This window comes from Schistocerca gregaria, chromosome 5, assembly GCF_023897955.1.
Source record: "Schistocerca gregaria isolate iqSchGreg1 chromosome 5, iqSchGreg1.2, whole genome shotgun sequence".
NCBI lineage: Eukaryota > Metazoa > Arthropoda > Insecta > Orthoptera > Acrididae > Schistocerca > Schistocerca gregaria.
The window spans coordinates 281607910-281632074 of record NC_064924.1 but is presented as its reverse complement, the minus strand read 5'-3'; the positions used below and the strand labels follow the sequence as shown (position 1 = coordinate 281632074).

General features: G+C 40.4%; 1 protein-coding gene across 9 annotated transcripts in view; it reads left to right on the top strand.

Moving 5' to 3' along the window:
* The window catches only part of LOC126272172 (uncharacterized), a 483755-nt gene that overhangs the window by 307629 nt on the left and 151961 nt on the right, over window positions 1-24165 (top strand). For all 9 annotated transcript variants that reach the window (XM_049974815.1, XM_049974816.1, XM_049974814.1 and 6 more), the window contains one exon: window positions 6901-7089. In XM_049974815.1, coding sequence (XP_049830772.1) covers window positions 6901-7089 — 189 coding nt within the window. The remainder of the gene's footprint in view (window positions 1-6900; window positions 7090-24165) is intronic.

Here is a 24165-nt window from a genome sequence, read left to right as displayed (position 1 = left end):
AATAAAAGTTAATTAGAATATGTTTCAACAGTTAACCATAAAACAAAGAAGAATTACTTATTTTCATTTTATGCTGTGATACTTCAGTAAATGAATTTTGGTGGCAGGAGGAACGAGACTTTTGGTCAGGTAATACAGGGTTATAAATACAAAATCAAATAGGGGTAATGCAGGAGTAGGTTTAATAATGAATAGGAAAATAGGAATGCGGGTAAGCTACTACAAACAGCATAGTGAACGTATTATAGTGGCCAAGATAGACACGAAGCCCTTGCCTACTACAGTAGTAAAAGTTTATATGCCAACTAGCTCTGCAGATGATGAAGAAATTGCTGAAATGTATGATGAGATAAAAGAAATTATTCAGGTAGTGAAGGGAGATGAAAATTTAATAGTCATGGGTGACTGGAATTTACAGGAGGAAAAGGTAGCAAAGGAAACGTAGTAGGTGAATATGGATTGGGGCTAAGAAATGAAAGAGGAAGCTGCCTGGTAGAATTTTGCACAGAGCATAATTTAATCATAGCTAACACGTGGTTGAAGAATCATGAAAAAAGGTTGTATACATTGAAGAACCCTGGCGATACTAAAAGGTATCAGATAGATTATATAATGGTAAGACAGAGATTTAGGAACCAGGTCTTAAATTGTAAGACATTTGCAGGGGCAGATGTTGACTCTGACCACAATCTATTGGTTATGAACTGTAGATTAAAACTGAATAAACTACAAAAAGGTGCTAATTTAAGGAGATGGGACCTGAATAAACTGACTAACCCAGAGGTTGTAGAGAGTTTCGGGGAGAGCATAAGGGAACAATTGACAGGAATGGGGGAAAGAAATGCAGTAGAAGAAGAAGAATGGGTAGCTTTGAGGGATGAAGTAGTGAAGGCAGCAGACGATAAAGTAGGTAAAAAGAGGAGGACTAATAGAAATCTTTGGGTAACAGAAGAAATATTGAATTTAATTGATGAAAGGAGAAAATATAAAAATGCAGTAAATGAAGCAGGCAAAAAGGAATGCAAACGTCTCAAAAATGAGATCGACAGGAAGTGCAAAATGGCTAAGCAGGGATGGCTAGAGGACAAATGTAAGGCTGTAGAGGCTTATCTCACGAGGGATAACATAGATATTGCTTACAGGAAAATTAAAGAGACCTTTGGAGAGAAGAGAACCACTTGTATGAATATCAAGAGCTCAGATGGAAACCCAGTTCTAAGCAAAGAGGGGAAAGCAGAAAGGTGGAAGGAGTATATAGAGGGTTTATACAAGGGCGATGTACTTGAGGACAATATTATGGAAATGGAAGAGGATGTAGATGAAGACGAAACGGGAGATAAGATAGTGCGTGAAGAGTTTGACAGAGCACTGAAAGACCTGAGTCAAAACAAGGCCCCGGGAGTAGACAACATTCCATTGGAACTACCGACTGCCTTGGGAGAGCCAGTCCTGACATAACTCTACCATCTGGTGAGCAAGACGTATGAGACAGGCGAAATACCCTCAGATTTCAAGAAGAATATAATAATTCCCAATCCCAAAGAAAACAGATGTTGACAGATGTGAAAATTACCAAACAATCAGTTTAATAAGCCACAGCTGCAAAATACTAACACGAATTCTTTACAGACGAATGGAAAAACTGGTAGAAGCGGACCTCGGGGAAGATCAGTTTGGCTTCCGTAGATATGTTGGAACACGTGAGGCAATACTGACCTTGCAACTTATCTTAGAAGAAAGATTAAGAAAAGGCAAACCTACGTTTCTAGCATTTGTAGACTTAGAGGAAGCTTTTGACAGTGTTGATTGAAATTATCTCTTTCAAATTCTGAAGGTGGCAGGGGTAAAATACAGGGAGCGAAAGGTTATTTACAATTTGTACAAAAAGCAGATGGCAGTTATAAGAGTCGAGGGGTATGAAAGGGAAGCAGTCGTTGGGAAGGGAGTGAGACAGGGTTGTAGCCTCTCCCCGATGTTATTCAATCTGTATATTGAGCAAGCAGTGAAGGAAACAAAAGAAAAATTCTGGGTAGGTGTTAAAATCCATGGAGATGAAATAAAAATGTTGAGGTTCGCCGATGACATCGTAATTCTGTCAGAGACAGCAAAGGACTTGGAAGAGCACTTGAATGGAATGAACAGTGTCTTGAAAGGAGGATATAAGATTAACATCAACAAAAGCAAAACAAGGATAATGGAATGTAGTCGAATTAAGTCGAGTGATGCTGAGGGAATTAGAATAGGAAATAAGATACTTAAAGTAGTAAAGGAGTTTTGCTATTTGGGGAGTAAAATAACTGATGATGGTCGAAGTAGAGAGGATATAAAATGTAGACTGGCAATGGGAAGGAAAGCGTTTCTGAAGAAGTAAAAATTGTTAACATAGAGTATAGATTTAAGTGTGAGGAAGTCATTTCTGAAAGTATTTGTATGGAGTGTAGCCATGTATGGAATTGAACATGGACGATAAATAGTTTGGACAAGAAGAGAATAGAAGCTTTCGAAATGTGATGCTACAGAAGAATGCTTAAGATTAGATGGGTAGATCACATAACTAATGAGGAGGTATTGAATAGAATTGGGGAGAAGAGGAGTTAGTGGCACAACTTGACAAAAAGAAGGGACCGGTTGGTAGGACATGTTCTGAGGCATCAAGGGATCACAAATTTAGCATTGGAGGGCAGCGTGGAGGGTAAAAATCGTAGAGGGAGACCAAGAGATGAATACACTAAGCAGATTCAGAAAGATGTAGGTTGTAGTAAGTACTGGGAGATGAAGAAGCTTACACAGGAAGCTTACACAGGATAGAGTAGCATGGAGAGCTGCATCAAACCAGTCTCAGGACTGAAGACCACAACAACAAACAACTTCATCTCCAGAGTTGACGACAGCTTTTCTATATTTAGGACTGAAGCTGAATGTGTTAAAATATACACAATAATTCATAAAATGATTTTGTTTTGTTTTATGTTTTCATGGTTTGTTTGTGTAGTGTTAATATCATTATAAAATTTTGAAAAAAAGGGGTGGATGGGGAAGAGGTTAGAGGACAGCATAGCTCACTGCCTTGTGCAATTTATGGTAATGCCAGATACTTTTTTTGTTTGTGGGAGGCCTGGAATGATTACACTTGGCCTCATGCTGCCACTAAAGACCTACTTGATTCAGAGGTAGTGGCTCGAAGGTCTGGAAAGCCAACAACAGCCGGGAGGATCTGTGCTAATTCTAGGCCTCTGCATTTCTCTTGGCGCAATGTAGTTGAGGATGACACAGTGGCTGCTTCACAATCTACAGGCCTCTGGACCTGATTGTGGAGATCAGCATATAACATCTTGTTAATGTTTTTGGGATATATATTTGTTCTTCTGTCAACTGACCTTTTTGGAATCCTACTTGAAAATCTCCCAGTATGCACTCAACTTGTTCTAGACATTGTGAGATATATAGTGATAGGATCCTGCATGTTACTTGGAGCAGTGAGATGCCACAATAATTATTATAATCATTCACCTCTGCAATATTTTCTTTCTTTTATAGAGGATGAATCAAGATTAGTTACCATTCATCTTGTAGGTCTTCTTTCTTGCATATGTTTGCTATAGGTTAATGCAAACCAGTTGTTCCTTCAGATACAAGCTTCTACAATTCTGCTCTATTGGAGTTCCCTCCCGCAGCCTTGTTATGGTAGGGTGTGGATATTGTTTCATCTCATTGTAGTCTGGAGGGAGAGGTGGCTATTTCGATCTCTTCGTTTGTTGATTCTGATTGGATTTCTAAATCTGTGGTGCTGCATTTTTAGGGATTAATGTATGGAATTTCCTGTCTGGTCATCACTATGCCTTGGTGTCAGAACAGGATGTGCTGGGGTAAACACTCCCCACTCCCCCTCCCCCTCCCCCACCAACTTTTGTGGTGGCTCTGCAATGGCAGCTGTACGCCAGTGAGATGTGGAGCCCCCTCCCCCATCATTTTGCGACTTGCTGCATGATCTCTGGCCAGATGCAGTGCTCGTACTCGTGCATAGCTGTGGCTCCTTTGCTTGCCCAACACTTCCAAGGCTCACAGGTGAACATTGAGCTATGAGGCAGTTACGGCTTTCCTCCTCCTCTGCTGTCATCTGTGGCCCAGACTGCTGGGTGGCACAGGTGCTTTCCCAACCTTTGCTTGGGCGCACCATGTTGACGCCACTCTCCCCAGCAGGTGCCTGGAGGGGTGAAACTCTTCTGCTTGCTTTGTGCTGAGCGAACACTGGTACTATTTGCATAGGTGCCATCTCGCTACATGTTTTCCACCCCAGTGCGTGCAGTGTGACAGTTCCTTTCCGCCAGTCTTGCATTTCCTGGAAGCATGATCACCCATGCATTTGACCCGTGTTGTGGGTTGGTTGCAGCAAAAGGCCACACACCCATACTACTGGCAGTTACAGCATTGTGGTTAAACTTCAGTGTCGGGCCGCATCGGTTGGGGGTTGAGGGAAGGGAGTGGGGGGGGGGGGGGGGGGGCTATGTGGCCATGTTTACTCTTCTTAAAATTTCTTTAATATTTGTGAGAATTACTTCATTTGTAATTTAGTTCTTTCTTGTTCAATAGTTCCATTTCATACTTCCACTTATAGTTTGCCATTTGTGCTCTTCGGGTTTGATATAATTATCCTAATTCTTTTTCTCCTCCTCCTCCTCCTTCTTCTTCTTCTTCTTCTTCTTCTTCTTCTTCTTCTTCTTCCTGGCCTTTATTCCCTACCATCAAGAGATCGACATGTTAATTACTGTATTGGGCAGTGTTGGTGGTAGAGAATGGCCAGCTGCCCCTGTCTCCATTGCCATTCTGTTTTTCACCAGATAATCCCTCATCAAGAAGGTGGTGTGGCTGATCGTCTTGTCCTGTTGCAGAGTTCAAGAATTGGTTTTGTCTAGTCTGGTGTCTGTGACTGTTTCGTTTCAAAGTCTTCTGAACAATTCCCCAAAAAATACAACATTAACAGTCTGTTCAGCCTGTTAAAATTCATGGTCGATCATATCATTTGTAGAATGAGATTTTCACTCTGCAGCCGAGTGTGCGCTGATATGAAACTTCCTCACAGATTAAAACTGTGTGCTGGACCGAGACTCATACTCGGGACCTTTGCCTTCTGTGGGCAAGTGCTCTACCATCTGAGCTACCCAAGAATGAGTCACACCCCATCCTCACAGCTTCAGTTCTGCCAGTATCTTTAAGACCAGGTTTGAACACACTTTCTTAATCTACAGTTGTTAAGTTACAATCCCGTTGATCATGGTTTTGGATATATCAGAGTTTGTGTGCTGTCAGACAAATGCATATTCCACAGTCTTGTGTTCAAAAGTACATGCACGCAAGTCACATTGTCTTCATGTTTCAACGTCAAAGGGCGTCCAGAGCAAATTTTGTCGTCGACTTCATCCCGAACTTTCAAAAATGCTTCATGCCACCAAAACCTCTGTTATTTTGATAGGCATTTCTTTCCAGATGTTTCAATCACTGGAAATATTTCAGCAGTGAACTTGTCAAGTTCGATGCAGAATTTGATTTTATACTTTTGTTCAAGAGAACACTCTCGTAGCTGGTACAGAGGTTCACGTAGGGAGAGGTACTGACACTCTGGTTAGCTTGACAGAAACAGATTGGTTGTGTTAGGAAGGTAATGTCACCTACTAACTAGCATGGGTGGTGTGCCCCAACCATTACAGGCATCAGAACAGAACTGTTGATGACATTACTTTCCTGATAAAACTTTTTTGAAATAAGGGTATTTCATTCATATAGAGCAAAGTAAAACACCTGTAAGATTAGAACAGGACACAGTTGAACAAATAAAATGTTTCCAGTACTGAGGCAACTTAATAAAGCAGAATATGACATGCATCCAAGAAGTTTGGCGCAGTATCATCCTGTTACAAACAATGAAATTGTAAAAGTGTAAGGTTCTAGATCTTCCTTAAAGTCATAATATGTACTACTACTTAGAAGATTCAGTTGTTGCGTGTGTCAAGTGTATAAATTTCTGTGGAATCAGGAAAATGGATTACTCTCATAACGGTGAGGTTTCGAGCAGACTGAAAAGTCCAAGGCCGCCATAAGTTTTTTGCTTTGTCTTATTAGTGTTGCTTTATTAGGTGCACCTCACGGTATAAAAATTCCACACTTTATATTAAAATACTACTACTTGTATTTCCACATTCGGTAATATTGTTGTGCCAAGTACTTTTTCTCCTGTCCATGACAGACATGCTTCGTTGTCTGATAGATTTTTTTTCTCCTCAACATTTCTTTCATTGTGTGAAAGACTCCTAGCCATGTACATCGTACTAAAATTACAGAGTCCAGTTTTTCTGGTGGTCAGGAATTTAGGTTTTCACATTGCGTGTTCGCATTAGCATATGACTAGCTTCAGGAGGCATGTTAGAGACCGGAACAGAAAGAGAAGCCAGAGACAACAGATTGTATTAAAGGACATTAAAAGTGTGTACCTGATGACACAATAAAACAGTATCTTAAACACAATTTGAGAGGGGGGGGGGGGGGGAGATATTCGTGTTTTTACAATTCCCTGGAGCCACAAAGATTAGGTAACTCGTATAAAAGAGTGTTGTTTTCGGCAAAACTAGGAACAGGATGGAAGCAAGTATTGGTGTATGTATTGTAAAAATTATTGACCCACTTCTTTTTATCTCACAAAAGAGATACGTAAGTGGAAGTATTGTCTACTATTAAACTAGAAGTTAACATTAGTGATGATTTAGTAAGATGTTGAAACAATGGCTTTCATGCAGACAATTTTTGTGTCCATCATTGCGCATTAAAATGCTGTTCTTTTTGTTGACAGACTTTGATATGTGTGGAATACAGCATCAACAGTGTAATGCTCCGGAATTGTTTTTACAGACATGGCGGGGTGCAAAGTCTCGCACGGTGGGTGCGGGTAACAAAACAGCACCGAGCAGAACAACAGTGGCACCTCCGGTAGCGGCAGTGTCTCCATCATCCCCGGGAGAGTCTTCCAGTTCCACAGTCACACCAGCAGGAGCTACTAGAGGAGACACACAGACTACCACTACGTCCAGAAGCAGAAAGGTCTAATGTTCTCCGATAAAAGTGACTTTGTTTTTTATCAGGCATATTTGGTCTGTTTTTGGGTTTATGGGTAATAGAAATTATTTTAATGGAGTATTTTAAGATGACTTTTTCAGCATAAAAGGTTTTCTTCCCATTCTAGAGGAAAACTGTTTGATTTTTGTCTCCATTTGGTTGTTTTATAAGCAGCAATAAATAACAATACCGAACGTATGTAAAGTTTTTCCAACTTCAGGTTAAACCAGTGTGTGTGTGTGTGTGTGTGTGTGTGTGTGTGTGTGTGTGTGTGTGTGTGTGTGTGTGTGTGTGTAGAAGTTAGGAGGGGGCAATCATTTTCATTTGGTTATGTATCTTCAAAATAATGTATTTGGGTCAGCAGCAGTTAACATCAGCTATGACAGGGAGACAAAAACACCACCAATTTTGAAACAGTGCTTATAATGTATAGCAGGTAAAACTTGTTTCAGAATTAGTGTCAACTTTAGATTTTCTGTTCACCTTCATTAATGCTTCCATGAAAGCTCATTATTGTTATTATTATTATTATTATTATTTATGTTGCACAATGTATGCATTATTGTAAATATAGTAATTGAAAGTCATTGAGGGAATCTAAATAATGGGAGGAGTTAAGATAATAACTCACCACATATTTGATGAGTGATTCGTTGTGTTATGTTAGTTCTGTATAGCTTTCCTCACTTGTTTTTGTTGTGCTCATCAGCCCCAAGATGTGTTTAATCGCACTAGGAGGGAGCGCACCATCGGAGACGCCGGTAATCGTGGGGGATACTTATGCAATGGCTTCTTCTACTTCTACGACTTCTTCCCACAAAAGAAAGCTAGATGAGTCTCAGCCCCAGAAAATTCTTACCTCAGTGCCAAAGTTGCTAGTTGTTTCTTGATCTGACGAAGGTTATAACTTCTCAACAGTAAACCCTTTCATTATAAAGAAAGGTTTCAATGCAATTGCAGGTCCTGCAAAGTCTTGTTTCTAGTTACAAAATGGCACCTTGTTGTCCGGGTGGAAGCGCACCGTACATTAAACTCAATGTGTGGGGTGGTTTATACCCGTTCACTCGACAGATTATCAATTGAGGACATTAAAAATTACCTGTCTGATCAGAGAGTAATGGCCATACATCAAGTAATAAAAAGGTTCGAAAAGGAATTGGTACCGACCCTTAACTCTCTTCTTGACATTTGACAGAGTTCAACTTCCATGGAACATTAAAGTGTGATATGAGATTATTTCAGTTTACAAATTATATCCTCAACCCTATGTGTTGCTATCAGTGTCGTAGGTTTAATCTTACCGGCCTGTTGTGTTCCAATATGGCCAAATGCGTTACCCGTGACAAGGTGCCCATGAGGGTGATTGTCCACCCCCATCCGCTTGCTGCATCAACTGCATGGATGACCACGCTGCTTCCTCTGGAGATTTTCGTATTTTTAAAGATGAACAAATTATTTAGGAAATTTGAGTGAAGGAAAACGTGTCTACCTTTGCTGCTCGTAAGTTATTCGCCAGTAGAAATCCCACTGTACTCTCATTGGGTAAATATAGTGCTGTCCTCGTCTCTCCTCGACGTACTAAGGAGGTGGCCACTCAGACTTGCGATCTCACCTTTAGCACCACGGTCATGAGATCGGCCAGCCCAAACATCGCCCTTTCCACCTCCCCACTGTCACACACTCACTCTAAGGCTCAACCTTCATTGGCTCCTGCCAAATCTCAGCCCCTCAAATCGGATGCCCGGACTTCCAAAAAAGAGCCTACTTGTAAAGATATTTTACATACCCAGATCTCGCAACCCTCCACTCCTCCTTCATCTCAGCATCCTGCTTCAAAGAAGGCTCAGAAGAAACACAGTTCCACTCCTCCGCTATGGCATGTCTCTTCTACAGCACCAGCCAGCGCTGAGACTGCTGAACTTCTGCTGACCAGTCGGCCAGCTGTCCTTCTGAGTTGTTATGCTAGTCATATGTCTTCCACGCCTGCTCATCCGACCTGTGCCCTTTTTTTCAATGACTCCTAGGATTTAGGGTATGCAGGCTGCCCTTCCTCTGTCCTACCACTGGGAGTCTGCTTCTGTCAACTGCTACATTTCCTTTCCTTCCGATTTCCTAAAACATTCTTGAGAAATGGGGGTACGGCATAACCTTGGCTTTTCCCCTGGGTCTGCCTTCTCCATGACCTTTGTCAGCTTCCCAAGGGTAGTACTCCCCCTACCCTCCCCCTCCCCTATAGTTTATTGTCGGGCATTTGCTGCTCTTTGCTCACACATGGGGGATGCCACATTTATTAACACTGACAGCTCGAAGACCACCTCCGGTGTCGGGAGTGCCTATATTGCTGGCGACACCCCTCCTAGATTTCGGCTTCCTGACCAGCATTCGGTTTTTACTGTGAAATTTTACGCTCTTCTCTAGGCTGTACAGTACATCTGTCCCCATCAGTGGACACAGTAAATTATATGCTCGGATTTGCTCAGCTCTCTTCTCAACCTCCAATCTCTTCTCAACCTCCAATTTCTTTATCCCATCCACCCTCTGCCCCACTGGATTCAGGGCTGCCTCCACACTAGGGGGACATCTCTGTGGCTTTCCTCTGGATCCCAGCGCATGTTGGTATCCGCAGAAATGAGGCAGCTGATGTAGCGGCAAAGGCTGCTGCCTCTCTTCCTCAGCCCGCTGTTCGCATGGTTTCCAGAGCATTTTATGTCGTCGTGCTGATCTTTTATGGCACATACGTTGGTCTGCACTACCCAATAATAAATTATGGGACCTAAAACCTTATCCCTGTGCTTGGACCTCTTCCTCCAGGCCTCGTCATCGGGAGGAGGTAATTTTAACTAGACTCCGGATTTGGCACTGTCTTTTTAGCTGTTGACAACTTCTAAGTGGCAATCTTACAGTGCTTTCTTCTTATTGCTCTCAAACGTGGACAGTGAGACACAGTTTACTTGGGTGCCCTTATTTTAATCCACTACGTGCCGGTTTACAGCTGTTGCCTGATATATCTTCCCTTTTAGCAGATGACATGCACTCAGCTTACCGTGTCCTTGAGTTTATCGGTGTTAGCGAGATGACATCAGTCATTTGAAGCTCTTTTTGGGGAAAACAATGCTCCTTCCATACAATTTTCTAAGATTTCCTTGCATTTTTAGATTCCCGCCTTCTTAAGTTTCACTCCCATTGCTGCCGATTTAAATTTTAATTTTTTACCCTTTGTTAAGTCACAGAATGGGCGTTATGACCGCAGCAGTTTTGCGCCCTAAAACCATAATTAATAATGATGATAGCGATAGCGATAGTGATAGCGATAGCGATAGTGATAATGCATAGACCGCCAAATAACCCCCAAGTCGAAACAACAATAAAAAATATCAACACAATCATACACAACAAAATAAATGAAAACAACTATGGAAGAGTTACAACTACTAGTTTATATAGGAGCACTCACTACACTAAATATACACACTAGGCAGAGATCAGAACCAATCAACACACAGAAGAAACCCACAAAACCAGCATGGCAACACAGGCTACAGATCAGAATAGATAAAACTGAGAAAAGACATTGGACAGCTAACACAATTTATAAGAAAAGAAATATCAGACAAAAAATGAAAAAGGTTAGGTAAAATCTCACAACAAGAAGCGATAGAGCAATTAGATGAAAAGCAGCAGAAATTACAAGCATTGGCCAAACGACTTGGAAGATACAAAAAATGTGAAAATAGAAGGAAACAAAACCATACATTCAACACAAACCAAAAGAAATTTTACCAGGCAATGGATAACACACACATTAAAATAGACAATCCACCAAACATAACAGACATGGAACACTTCTGGAGCAACATATGGTCAAACCCGGTACAACATAACAGGCATGTACAGTGGATAGAAGGAGAAACACACATACAAGATGATACCACAAATGCCTGAAGTGATAATTTTGCAACATGAAGTTACCCAAGCAATTAATTCTACTCACAATTGGAAAGTCCCAGGAAAAGATAAAATAGCAAATTTCTGGCTAAAGTAGTTCACCTCAACACATTCACATGTAACTAAATTATTTAACAGTTACATTGCAGACCCATACACATTCCCTGATACACTTACACATGGAATAACTTAAACGAAACCTAAAGATCAAGCAGACACAGCAAACCCAGCTAAATACCGCCCCATAACATGCCTACCAACAATATACAAAATATTAACTTCAGTCATTACACAGAAATTAATGACACATACAACACAGAACAAAATTATAAATGAAGAACAAAAAGGCTGTTGCAAAGGAGCACGAGGATGTAAAGAGCAACTGATAATATATGCAGAGGTGACATATCAAGCTAAAACTAAACGAAGGTCGCTACACTGCGCAAACATTGATTACCGAAAAGCTTTTGATAGTGTACCCACTCATGGTTACTACAAATATTGGAAATATAGAAAGTAGATCCTAAATTGATACAGTTCCTAAACATAGTAATGAAAAATTGGGAAACCACACTTAATATCCAAACAAATTCAAATAATATCACATCACAGCCAATACAGATTAAGCTTTGCTCTGATCCACTATCCAACATGCTAGAAAATACAAATTATGGATACAATATTACTGGAACATACCCACACAAAATCACACATTTGCTATACATGGATGATCTAAAACTACTGGCAGCAAGAAATAAACAACTCAACCAATTACTAAAGATAACAGAAATACTCGGCAATGATATAAATATGGCTTTTGGAACAGACAAATGTAAGAAAAATAGCATAGTCAAGGGAAAATACACTAAGCAATGAGATTACATATTGGATAACCACAGCGACTGCATAGAAGCAATGGAAAAAACAGATGCCTATAAATATCTAGGATACAGACAAAAATAGGAATAGATAATACAAATATTAAAGAAGAACTAAAAGAAAAATATAGACAAAGACTAAAAAAATACTGAAAACAGAATTGACAGCAAGAAACAAAACAAAAGCTATAAATACTTATGCTATACCCATATTGACCTACTCAAATGGAGTAACACAGACCTAGAAGCACTCAATACACTTACACGGTCACAATGCCACAAATATAGAATACATCACATACATTCAGCAACAGAAAGATTCACATTAAGCAGAAAGGAAGGAGGGAGGGGATTTATCGACATAAAAAACCTACATTATGGACAGGTAGACAACTTAAGAAAATTCTTTCTAGAACGAGCAGAAACTAGCAAAATACACAAAGCAATCACTCGCATAAATACATCGGCTACACCACTGCAATTTCATAACCACTTCTACAACCCTTTAGATCACATAACATCAACAGATATGAAGAAAGTAAATTGTAAAAAGAAAACACTAGATGACGAGCACCCGTATCATCTAACACAGCCACACATCGATCAAGACGCATCGAACATATGGCTAAGAAAAGGCAATATATATAGTGAGACGGAAGGATTCATGATTGCGTTACAGGATCAAACAATAAACACCAGATATTACAGCAAGCATAATTAAAGATCCCAATACCACAACAGATAAATGCAGACATTGCAAACAGCAAGTAGAAACAGTAGATCACATCACAAGCGGACGTACAATACTAGCAAATACAGAATACCGCAGAAGACATGACAGTGTAGCAAAAATAATACATCAACAGCTTGCCTTACAACATAAACTCATAAAACAACACGTTCCCACATACAAGTATGCACCACAAAATATACTGGAGAATGATGAATACAAATTATACTGGAACATAACCATTGTAACAGATAAAACACCACCACATAACAAACCTGACATCATACTCACCAATAAAAAGAAGAAATTAACACAACTAATCGAAATATCCATACCCAATACAACAAATATACAGAAGAAAACAGGAGAATAAATTGAAAATACTTCCAACTGGCTGAGGAGGTCAAGGATATGTGGCATCAGGATAAAGTTTACATTATACCAATTACACTATCAACTACAGGAGTCATACCACACAACATCCACCAGTACATCAATGCAATACAGCTACATCCAAACTTATATATACAACTACAGAAATCCGTAATTATTGATTCATGTTCAATTACCCGAAAGTTCCTAAATGCAATATAACATATACCGTACAGTTAAAAGGAAGTCGCCCTTGATCAAGGTCCGCATCACTTTCAACTTCTGACCAGACATAACGTCTGAGATAAGAAATAATAATAATAATAATAATAATAATAATAATAATAATAATAATAATAATGTCTGAGAAAGGAAAGAAAATATAATAGTGATAATAATAATAATTCTTACCAATGCGTAGTGACCTTTTTCTGTGCAGAAAGTTAAATTTACGGCTCATAATCTTCTAGAAACTTCTCATAAATATTGTATATGTTTTGCCAAATCCTATGCAAAAACAATATCATCGAAGATACCATGCACTGCCGAGGTTTCAGCCCCTTCAGCAGTCTGTCAAGCAAATGCTGAAGCATTGCCGGAGCATTTTCAACCCAAACACATCTTACGATAATGAAAATGGCCCCAGGGAATAGATAGCACTGTGTTCGGACAGTCCTCTGGTTATGCCGCTATCTAATGGTACCCACTCCTTTAGATCTAAGGTGGATAAGTACTTACACTGCCCCTAAATGTCTGTAGTTCCAATGATGATCTGGATTGGGTATACATCAGTTGCAGAGTTGTTATTAAGACGTACGTAGTCACAACAGATTTTGTACCTTTTTGTCGCATCTGATGACTGTTTCGGTACAACAACCACGGATGCACTTCATGGACTAGCGCTTTCTCTAGTACTTCACCCACTAGTTGTTAATCAATGAGTGGTTGCATTGTGGTAAGTTCTAAGGTATTCCACTGACTGAATTTCTGTAGGGATATGATGCCATGTTGCAGGTGTTGCTGGTAAAGGCCCTCTAGGAAAAAACAAATCTTCAAAGTCAACAATGATTTCTCCATTTCCAATATATCCATAATGTAAGATGCTCTAATGTCGTATGTAGTACAGTTTTATAGGCAGTTTACACACTGCCCTGGTGCACACTGATTTATTTCCTACCCACACCATCCAAGAATTGAAAGTTGTCTACCAACATTTTTGTGGTGAACTTTACTCCCACCAGTGCCAAAATTTTCTAAGTTCATGGGCACTACTTTGCTGTCCAATTCCTCCTATACATATACAAAGCTTCTCGTTACAAAGCAACATGATGTCTGATACAGCATTTTCTGCCAGTGCTTCTGCCAAATACAATGCATTAATAGGCCATTCCAGTCCCAAATTTACCCAGACCAACTTCCACATCATTTTCTGCCAGTGCTTCTGCCAAATACAATGCATTATCAGGCTATTCCAGTCCCAAATTTACCCAGACCAATTTCCCAGTACCTTGCAGCACAATAAGATATGAATTAATCATTGGTGTTGTTGACAGCTGTTAAAGTGGTTCACCCTTGAGATTGATGCATTTTGCTTCCATATGTCAGTGGCGACTTTCTACCTTTAGCTACAATATTGTCCCTCTAAGTTCAGCTCTACATTGCCTAAGGTCAATTTTTCCTTTGCTGTGTTATCAGAAAGTCTAATCCTAAGATCATGCAGTTCAGGGCAAAACTACTAAGCATTGCTTAAAATGTCGCATCCCCACCTGAAAAATCTACCATTCCTGAACACAAAAGATGACACCACTATCTCCAGCTCAATGTAAATTATAGCATATAGGGTTTAATCACCTCTGATCCATGAAGTCTATACTTGCAAACAACATATGCTCCCCTGTATCCAGTAATAACATGTGCCTTTTACCCTTCACTGTTGCCACTGTACTATATTCCACCTATTCATCTGTATCAGTTGCATCAAAATTTATTGGGAACATCATGTGGCAGAACTGGGGTTTCCTTTTGCATTTAACACCAACTTAATCATCCTCTTTTCCCCTAGATCTTTCTATAGTTGTTGTGGTGGTGATCAAGCCCAACACAGCTACCACACTGAGATTGACATTATTGCCTCTGCACGTCCTGCCCTTGAATATCTGTAACACCTCACATTAGCAGAGGATAGTATCTCATCCCCAATTCCTGTTAATACAATAATTTCTTCGAACTCTGTGGCTGAACTGACCACAGAGTATACATCCTTTGGGGTACCCATTCTCACTCTTCTAGATATATCAGGCAGCAAGCTCTTCTAACATGCATCCAATGCCCTCTGCTCTGCTTCATTGAGTATGACTATGTTAGCCTCGTCACTTTCCTCCAGTTCCATAATCATTTTTATGTTGGGTCCACAACATTTTCTACTGACACATTACACTTCTTTGACAGATTACCCACTGCTGGCAGAAAACAGTCACGCTGTTTTCGTCCTTCTTCCTTGTACCTTTGTGGCAAGCCTTTATTCAATTCATAAAATGTCTGCATGCCTCTGAGTCCCTCTGTACATTTGACAAATGTCTCTGCTTCCCCTACTAACCGTAAGTTTGTCACCAGTAATAATTGAGCCTGTGGCTGGATCGAGTAAATGAGTAGGTTGCTCGGATAATTCCAATTCTTCCTTCATAGGTACAAGACTGGTATGCAAGTCAGTGTTATCTGCTTTCAGTTGCACCATTTCAATCCCCAAATTTGAACTGCCTCCTGATCAGTGACGATTTGTGTTCAAGACCCCGCCATTGTGTAGCCTTAATAACCAGTACACACTAAGGAACACAAAATATATTCAAACAGGACGTATGACACAAAACACACATACATCTGAAGTCCTATCATCCACCTTGACTTTATGCGCTGACTATCCACATACCTGTACCGATTACAATTTACACAAATTACTGATACTGACTATATACAAGATGCAGAATGCCCTGTCAAGTTACACTGATGACGTCCCACAGGTTGTAAATAATACTTATTTGTATTACCACAGATTTGTGAAAGATCAGCTGTTTCCTCTATATTGACAGCAATAGATAGATTCATACTGCATAAGTTAATAAGAGATGGGTCTGATCCACCATGGTACATTGCAGAAGCAGCGAAAAAAGAATGCCAAATTCAGAACACGGAATCCTCAAGACTGGGTAAGTTTAACCGGAGACCAAAATTTAGTGCGGATGTTAATGCATGATGATTTTAATAGTTTCCACAATGAAACATTGTCTCAAAGTATGATAGAAAACCCAAAGAGATTCTGGTCATAGGTGAAGCACACCAGTGGCAAAAAAAAACAGTCAATACCGTCACTGCCCAATAGCGTTGGAAATGTTACCGATGATGGTGCCACTAAAGCGGAGTTACTAAATACAGTTTCCCGTAATTCCTTCACAAAAGAAGACGAAGTAATTATTCCAGAATTCAAAACCAGAACAGCTGTTAGCATGAGTGATATAAAAGTAGATACCTTAGGTACTGCGAAACAACTCAAATCACTTAAGAAAGGCAAGTCTTACAGTCCAGCTTGTTTACCAATCAGGTTCCTTTCAGAGTATGCAGACACAATAGCACATTTCTTAGCAATCATATACAACCACTCACTTGATGAAAGGTCTGTTCCTAAAGACTGGAAAACAACACAGGTCACACCAATATTCAAGAAAGGAAATAGGAGTAACCTATTGAATTACAGACCCATATCATTGACCTCAATTTGCAGTAGGATTTTGGAGCATATACTGTACTCGAACATTATGAATCACCTTGAAGAAAATGACTTATTTATACATAACCAACACGGATTCAGAAAATATCATTCTTGTGCAACACAATTAGCTCTTTATTCGCGTGAAGTAATAAGTGCTTTTGACAAGATATCTCAGATGGATTCCATATTACTAGATTTCGAGAAGGCTTTTGTTACCGTTCCTCCCAAGCAACTATTAATCAAATTACATGCATATGGAGTATTGTCTCAGTTGTGGGACTGGAATCTTGATTTCCTCTCAGAGAGGTCACAGTTCGTAGTGAGAGACAGCAAATCATCGACTAGAACAGAAGTGATATTTGGCGCTCCGCAAGGTAGTGTCATAGGCCCTCTGCTGTTCCTGATTTACATAAATGATCTAGGTGATAATCTGTGCAGCCCCCTTCAATTGTTTGCAGATGACGCTGTAATTTACAGTCTAGTAAATTCATCAGACGATCAATTTCAATTACAAAATTTCTGTATGGTGCGAAAAGTTGCAATTGGCATTAAGCAGAGTAAAGTGTGAGGTCATCCACATGGATACTAAAAGAAATCAGATAAATTTTGGATATACGATAAATCGCACAAATCTAAGGGCTGTCAGTACGACTAAATACCTAGGAATTACAATTACTAGCAACTTAAAATGGAAAGGCTACATAGATAATATTGTGGGGAAGGCGAGACAGATTGCGCTTTGTTGGTCGAACAATTAGAAGATGCCACAAACCCACTAAAGAGACAGACTACATTACACTTTTCAGTCATCTGCTGGAATATTGCTGCGCGGTGTGGGATCCTTACCAGGTAGGATCGACGGAGGACATCGAAAAAGTGCAAAGAAGGGCTGCTTGTTTCATGTTATTGCGCAATCGGGGTGAGAGTGTCACTGATACGATATGCCAGTTGGGGTGGCAGTCACTGAAACAAAGGCGGTTTTCTTTGCGGCAAGATCTATTTACAAAATTTCAATTATCGACTTTCTCTACCGAATGTGAAAATATTTTGTTGACACCCACCCACCTACGTAGGGAGAAATGAGCATTATAATAAAATCAGAAATCGGAGCTCGAACAGAAAGATTTAGGTGTTCCTTTTTCCCCACACGCCATTTGAGAGTGGAATGGTAGAGAAGTAGTATGAAAATGGTTTGATGAACCCTCTGCCAGGCACTTAAGTGTGAATTGCAGAGTAACCATGTAGATGTAGATGCCTATACAAACAGAACTCTCAAATCCTTGTCCATCACTCACTTAGACTCCATGCCCTCTACACACAAAACAGGGCAAACAACCACAAAAACAAATAGCCTGTTCACTCGCCAAGCTGTTCGAAGAAACTGCTTGCTGTAGTTGCGAAGGTCGACTGTGCTGGCACCGGCTGCCAGAAGAGGCCCATAAGTACTTCAGACACCATTCTGTAGTGACTTGGGGTGAATGAGGCCATTGTAGTTTAGATGTGGAATAGTGGTGGTTTACGGAGGTGTTGGTGCTGGCAGCCAACTATGACTAGGAAAACTCCGCTGCATTATACAAAATATTTTAATTTGAGTTACAATGTCAGAATGCTGTGCTGCCCCTGGGTATGTCGTCTTCAGGCACGTGGTTCACTGGTGGTGCCAATGCAAAGTCAGTGACGTGTATGTCTCCTGAAGTCTCATAGGCTTTCACTGTACTCGATTAGAAGCTGCCAGACTTTGGTATAATTGGAGGGTGTTTATAGTGGTTAATAGCACACTTGTACTGATGCATTGCATCAAGGCATGTTCAAATCAACACCCCTGTTCTTCCACGGTGTGCAAATGTGCCGCAAGCTGACTCGTTGCATGTGCTTTCTGAAATGTCGCCACGATTGTACACTGCAAGGCAGCTGTTCCGAGCCGCACAAACAGGCTTGTTTGTGAAACTGCGTATCAGTGCCTCTGTGCCTGCCAACTTGCCCCAGACACATCTGCAATGGAGCTGTTTTTAATTCAATAACACCTAAAATTTAGTGACAGTGTTGCAATAAGATAGCATCAAAATGTGTGCACGTCTGCATTCTCTGGAATGAATTAAATTTTTTCTGAATTCTTCCCAAAGCATTGTGGTCATTCATCCTGTTAACCATGAAAGTACTCATTGTTGAAAAGGCGGTGCCATTCAGGACTGTCTTTTGTGTGTGACAATAAACTGAAGGTACTTATAAAAAGGTGTAGATCCATTACATCTAAAGGGCAAGTAAAACTTTGCTGAAAGAGCAAATCCCACAACACCATGCATTATATTAGTGCAGAGGAAGTGTGGAAAGTTTTTTATATTTTTCACAGTGTTGTGAATTGCCATGAGACCTCAGTCTCATTGAGAATATGACACACATTATGGAAAGACACCCAAACTCAATGTTGACTCTGTTATTGGAACTCTAATGGAAATTGAAAGTTTTACACCATGAAACACCAGTTCAATATTTATACCAGTTTGAGGAGAAATAGTATTAAATGATTGAACTTTCATTCCTTCATAACTGAGATCCATCATTATCAGGTTTGACTCCCAGGTCACAAATATATTTTTACATTGATTGTAGCGTGCAAGCAAACATCCTTATGTCATCCTGTGGAATTTCTTGCCAGTCCTGAAATATGTATGTCAGTACATGAAAATGAAAATGGTTGGCTAAAGGCTAGTATGAAAGTATGTCTTCTCATTGCATCACAAATATGCTCTCTGTTTGCCAGGTCAGGGGGCTGGGCCGGCCATTCAGAGACCCATACATCCCTCAGGCATTTGTGGTGCGAACTGCTGCACAGGGTCTTGCATTATTCTTTCAGAATATGCTGTTTGGTAACTGGGTTGTGAAGGATATGATGAGGGCTTGTCATTCTTGCCACATACTGACAATTTCAGCCTCCCTTCAGCAATTACCATCTCAGTCCTGTTGTCATATCAGTTAGCTCTCCACACCTTAATTGTAAGAGATGGAGAGGTAAGACTTTTGAGAATTACTGGTTCTGGTTACCTTACACCAGGTCATCTATGATCACCTTGGTGTCGATCTGACTGTGATAGCAGAAAAAGGACTAATTGCTGAATACCACAAAATGCCACACAGTGTCCCAGTTAAGTTTAGGTCTGCCCCCATGCTACTATTTGGTTGTCTGTGGTATGATGTTAGCAATGAACAACATATGGCAATCTGAGATCACAACCCAGTTTCCAGTAATCTGTCTCAACAATTAATGGTACCGATCTGCCTACCTCTGTCTGGAATTCAGCTGTTGTCACCTGTCTTCGTCTGACCTAGTCAAAACATCCTTCAGTCTGCTTGAAAGGTTCACAGCTATTGCATCAGATGGTACTGTCTAAACTACAGAATATTTCCATCATGCAGCTGCTAATCATCTTCAGGTGTGACTGTCACTAGATGCTGTGGCTCGCCAGTTTATGTTCTAGGTTACTAGAAAAGTACAGGCTCTACTGGGGTGGGGGCTATAACATCATCGTAGAGGACATTCATATATAGAGCCACCCGCCATAGAAACAGACTGTGGATTTCAGATGTGCATGCCGCAGACTGCAGCATATATGTGGGGGAACGGCATTGGCACTGGGCTTAAATGTCCTGGCTTTGATTCCTAATCTGTGTCAACTCATTTCATTCATTTATCTGCAGTCTATAATGCCTTCGCACTGCCAATGCCTGTTCCCATGTTTCATGAAGTTTAAAGTCTGTCTCTCCGTTAGTTAGGTCGTGGGCTATATGTATGTCAGCTGCTTTTTTAATTCATTGAATCGCAGTATGGACTGTGGACAAAAGGATCTTGTTCTCTGTGTATTGAGTGTGTGTTCAGCAAAAGTATTTTTTTTTTTTTTTTTTTTTTTTTTTTTTTTTTTTTTTTTTTTTTTTTTTTTATCCAATCAGGTATGACATGTTCATTGCATCTGTCTTCAGCAGTACAGCATGTCTGGCCAATGTAAGATTACCCACACTGGCACAGGATTTTATTTGTTCCTAGTCACGTTAGAGTTAGGTCATCTTTAGTAGAGTGCAGCATTTTATTTGATGTTTCTGGAACAGCCTGCTGATCTTAAGACACACCACCAACAGGAGGTATAAAAAACATCCTTGTGGAGTTTACTGTTCCTTCTGGCTACTCTTGAGATTTAGTGCATGGCCTGCAAATCTCATTATTGGAGTACCTGCTTCGGACAAACAGAGCTGAATTGCTAAACTCAGCTGATGAGCTTACTAGATTTGAGATAGCTTTACCTCTATTAACAAGGACCTGTAGTATACTTCATTGGGATAGGTGTTGACACCCCATAGCTGATAGCTCATAGATGCAGGTCAGTGTTTGTGTAAGTGTTCAAAACATGCTATGACCCAAGGAACTATCTTCTTTTCTATGAGCCACAACACCCAGAAACAATGTCTCTACTTCCATAGTGAAGCAGATGTTCGGATGGAAGGAGTTTGGTCTTTTAAAAAATGAAGGAAGCATTGCTGTCCCATGTGGCCTTAACACAAAGATATGGTCCACATATCTCCAAAAACATTTAGGTTTCAAACTCTTGACTGAAGTGCTTTGTCCTCAAAACCTTCCATAAAAAGCTTAACTACCGTGCTAGACAAAAGGCTACCCATAGGAATGCCATCAGTTTGCCGAAGTAATGGTCATTAAATAAAAAATGAATGGAGATAAGCAAATGTTCAAAAAGGTGTAAAATGTCCTCTTTCAGCTTAGCTTGTAGTGAATGAACCAGAGGTATGGGATTTCAAATTGGTAAAGCATGGGAACCAACAACGATGGCGCTAAGGTATTATCAACTATAGGCAAAAAGATCAAATCCAGATCATTGAAGCCCTACACAGACACCTTGAATATGTGCTTACACTAGGGTCTGTGGCTTGTGGCCAGGCTTTCCTGTGCCACATATGCAGAGTCCCTGGCCCATATATCCGACAGGAGACTTGTCATGTTGACGTCTTCCGTTATGATCTTATAGCTCTGCCACTTGTCCTGTGCTTTTGTAGCAGACCAGTGCATAAACCGGTACCCTCAGCAGCAAGCTTCAGTAGCTTCTGAAAATGACGAGCAGGTGCTTCATGGAAATATTGTGCAGTTTAGACTGTACCATCCAACACCGTGCCTGTCAATCTTTCAGTTAGTTATGATGTCATGAAAGCCTTAAACAGCACGTCTTTCAATCTTCTCAAAGTCTAGACCTTCAGAAAGGATCCATTCTACAGTTTGTGCCTCACTGTTGCCATTAGTTCATCTCATCACCTCATTCTGCAGTTTTTGCACTGTAGGCAGTTGTATGTTTTCCCATATGTTGCTCCCATGTCCATCAGGCCAAGGTTTTGACCTTTAATAAAAATTGGAAGTATGGCGATAACAAGCACCTGCCCATCCTCTGGGTATGCTGAAATGGAACAAATCTTAATCTGTAGGAATGGCTTTTTTCTGCTTTGAAAATGCTGAGAATAAGTTTGCAAAAGGATGAAATTTCAATCGCCATATCCTGCAGGCATGTTAATGCAGGAGTATCAGTTTAACATTTGGCTGAGGTGTTTGTGTATAGCACTTTTGATTTCCATTGTTGTGTAAGATATACAATGACACTCTATTTCAGGTGCTCAGTCTCCTCTTTTGCTATATAGTTTATGCAAGTGAACTACTTTTATTATTAATTGGATTAGGTTCTCTGAAAAGTTTTTTAAAGGATGATGGGGATGAAATCAATTAGGGTGCAGCAATATAAAATTGTCCAGATTAATGAAAATGTATGCCAGCCTGGATCTCGAACCTGGTTTCTAGTTTTCTGCAAGCAGTTGCCTTAACTGCTATTGGCTTTGCCTCAGTGGTAACACAGGTTTCCACGAGCACTCTTAGGCTCAACTAGCACTCGGATGGTTGACCATTCAGCTCTGCCGAGTGCTGTGGGCAAGCGGGGTGCACTTAGCCCTTATAAGGCCAATTGGAGAGCTACTTAACTGAGAAGTAGCAGTTCCAGTCACAAAAACTGACAATTGCCAAGAGAGTGGTGTGCTGATCACATGCCTCTCCATCCAGTGACACAGCAGTTGGTTGGTACGATTGGGCCTCAAGAGGCCCTTTTGGGCAGAGTGTAGTTTACTTTCGTTTATTTGCCTAAACTGTTGAGCTATCTTAGCTCACCTCCAGTCCTGACTGAAGTTCATTGTCATTCTGATTTCTGAGTAATAGTACCAGAAGCTCTTTCATGGGGGTAACATGGGAATAACATGATGAGGGGAACAAATTGGATAGACAGCTTTGGCTTATTGCCATTCAGTTGAATGAAATTCACTGAAATGAAGTAGCTGGAATCAATGAAAATAGTTTTAAAGAAAGCAATGACAAATATTGTGCATCGTATCCATGATGTTGCATCTACAGCTTTGTGACCAGCTGTCACTGATTACTTTTCAGTGACTCTGATTCATTGAAATACATTATACAGAACAGCCAGGTGAGGAAGTAGATGAATAAAGCTCATAATTTAACTAAAAAATTGTTTGTTGCAAAGATACAAGGTCTCTACATAGGGGGAGGAAGAATAAATACTACTCCAGTCTTTTAGAATTTTGTTGCAAAGATACAAGGTCTCTACATAGGGGGAGGAAGAATAAATACTACTCCAGTCTTTTAGAATTTAATCTTCAGTGCTTCCTGAATACATATGAATCAGATTTATTAAGTCTGACTTCACCAAACGTGAGTCAGATATAGGAAGTAATTTCCCTATCACTGGTAGGAATGGAGAGCGCGAGCAGCCTTAGAGAGATGCAACAGGGAAATTTCTCATGATCAAAGCAGAAAGGTGACTAGTTGAAGGTGAGTGTGCACCAAGATTGCTGCAGCCTCCCTCTGTCAACACTGATACCCTAAGAGTCAACACAGGTGGTGTGGCTCATTGACTCCTGCTTACCTGTTATGGCTAGGCAGGGGGACTGAAAGGTGTTGGTTCACAAAAACCAATAGCAATAGGGTAGAGTCTGTTCCATGTTTTTGAAAAATCTGCACCTTGTGTAGTATTTCTTATGGCATGTTAAGCTACTGTCCTCCACTGACTCCGGTTCACCAGTGGTGCTATTCCAATGTACCCCATGGGATATCATAGGTGGAAAAACTTTGTATTGCCTAATGGTTGAGGTGACCCGTCATGAAAAGTGGGACATTTGGGTCCAAGAGCTGATGTGGCTCAAATTTTCATTAGTCAGAATAATTGCTCATGGTTGTTAGTTACCACATTGTGTAATGGGTAAGCTTTTGTCATTGGGCATGAAATGGTCTGCCTGTTTCTGAAGACCTCTTGCCTGCCATA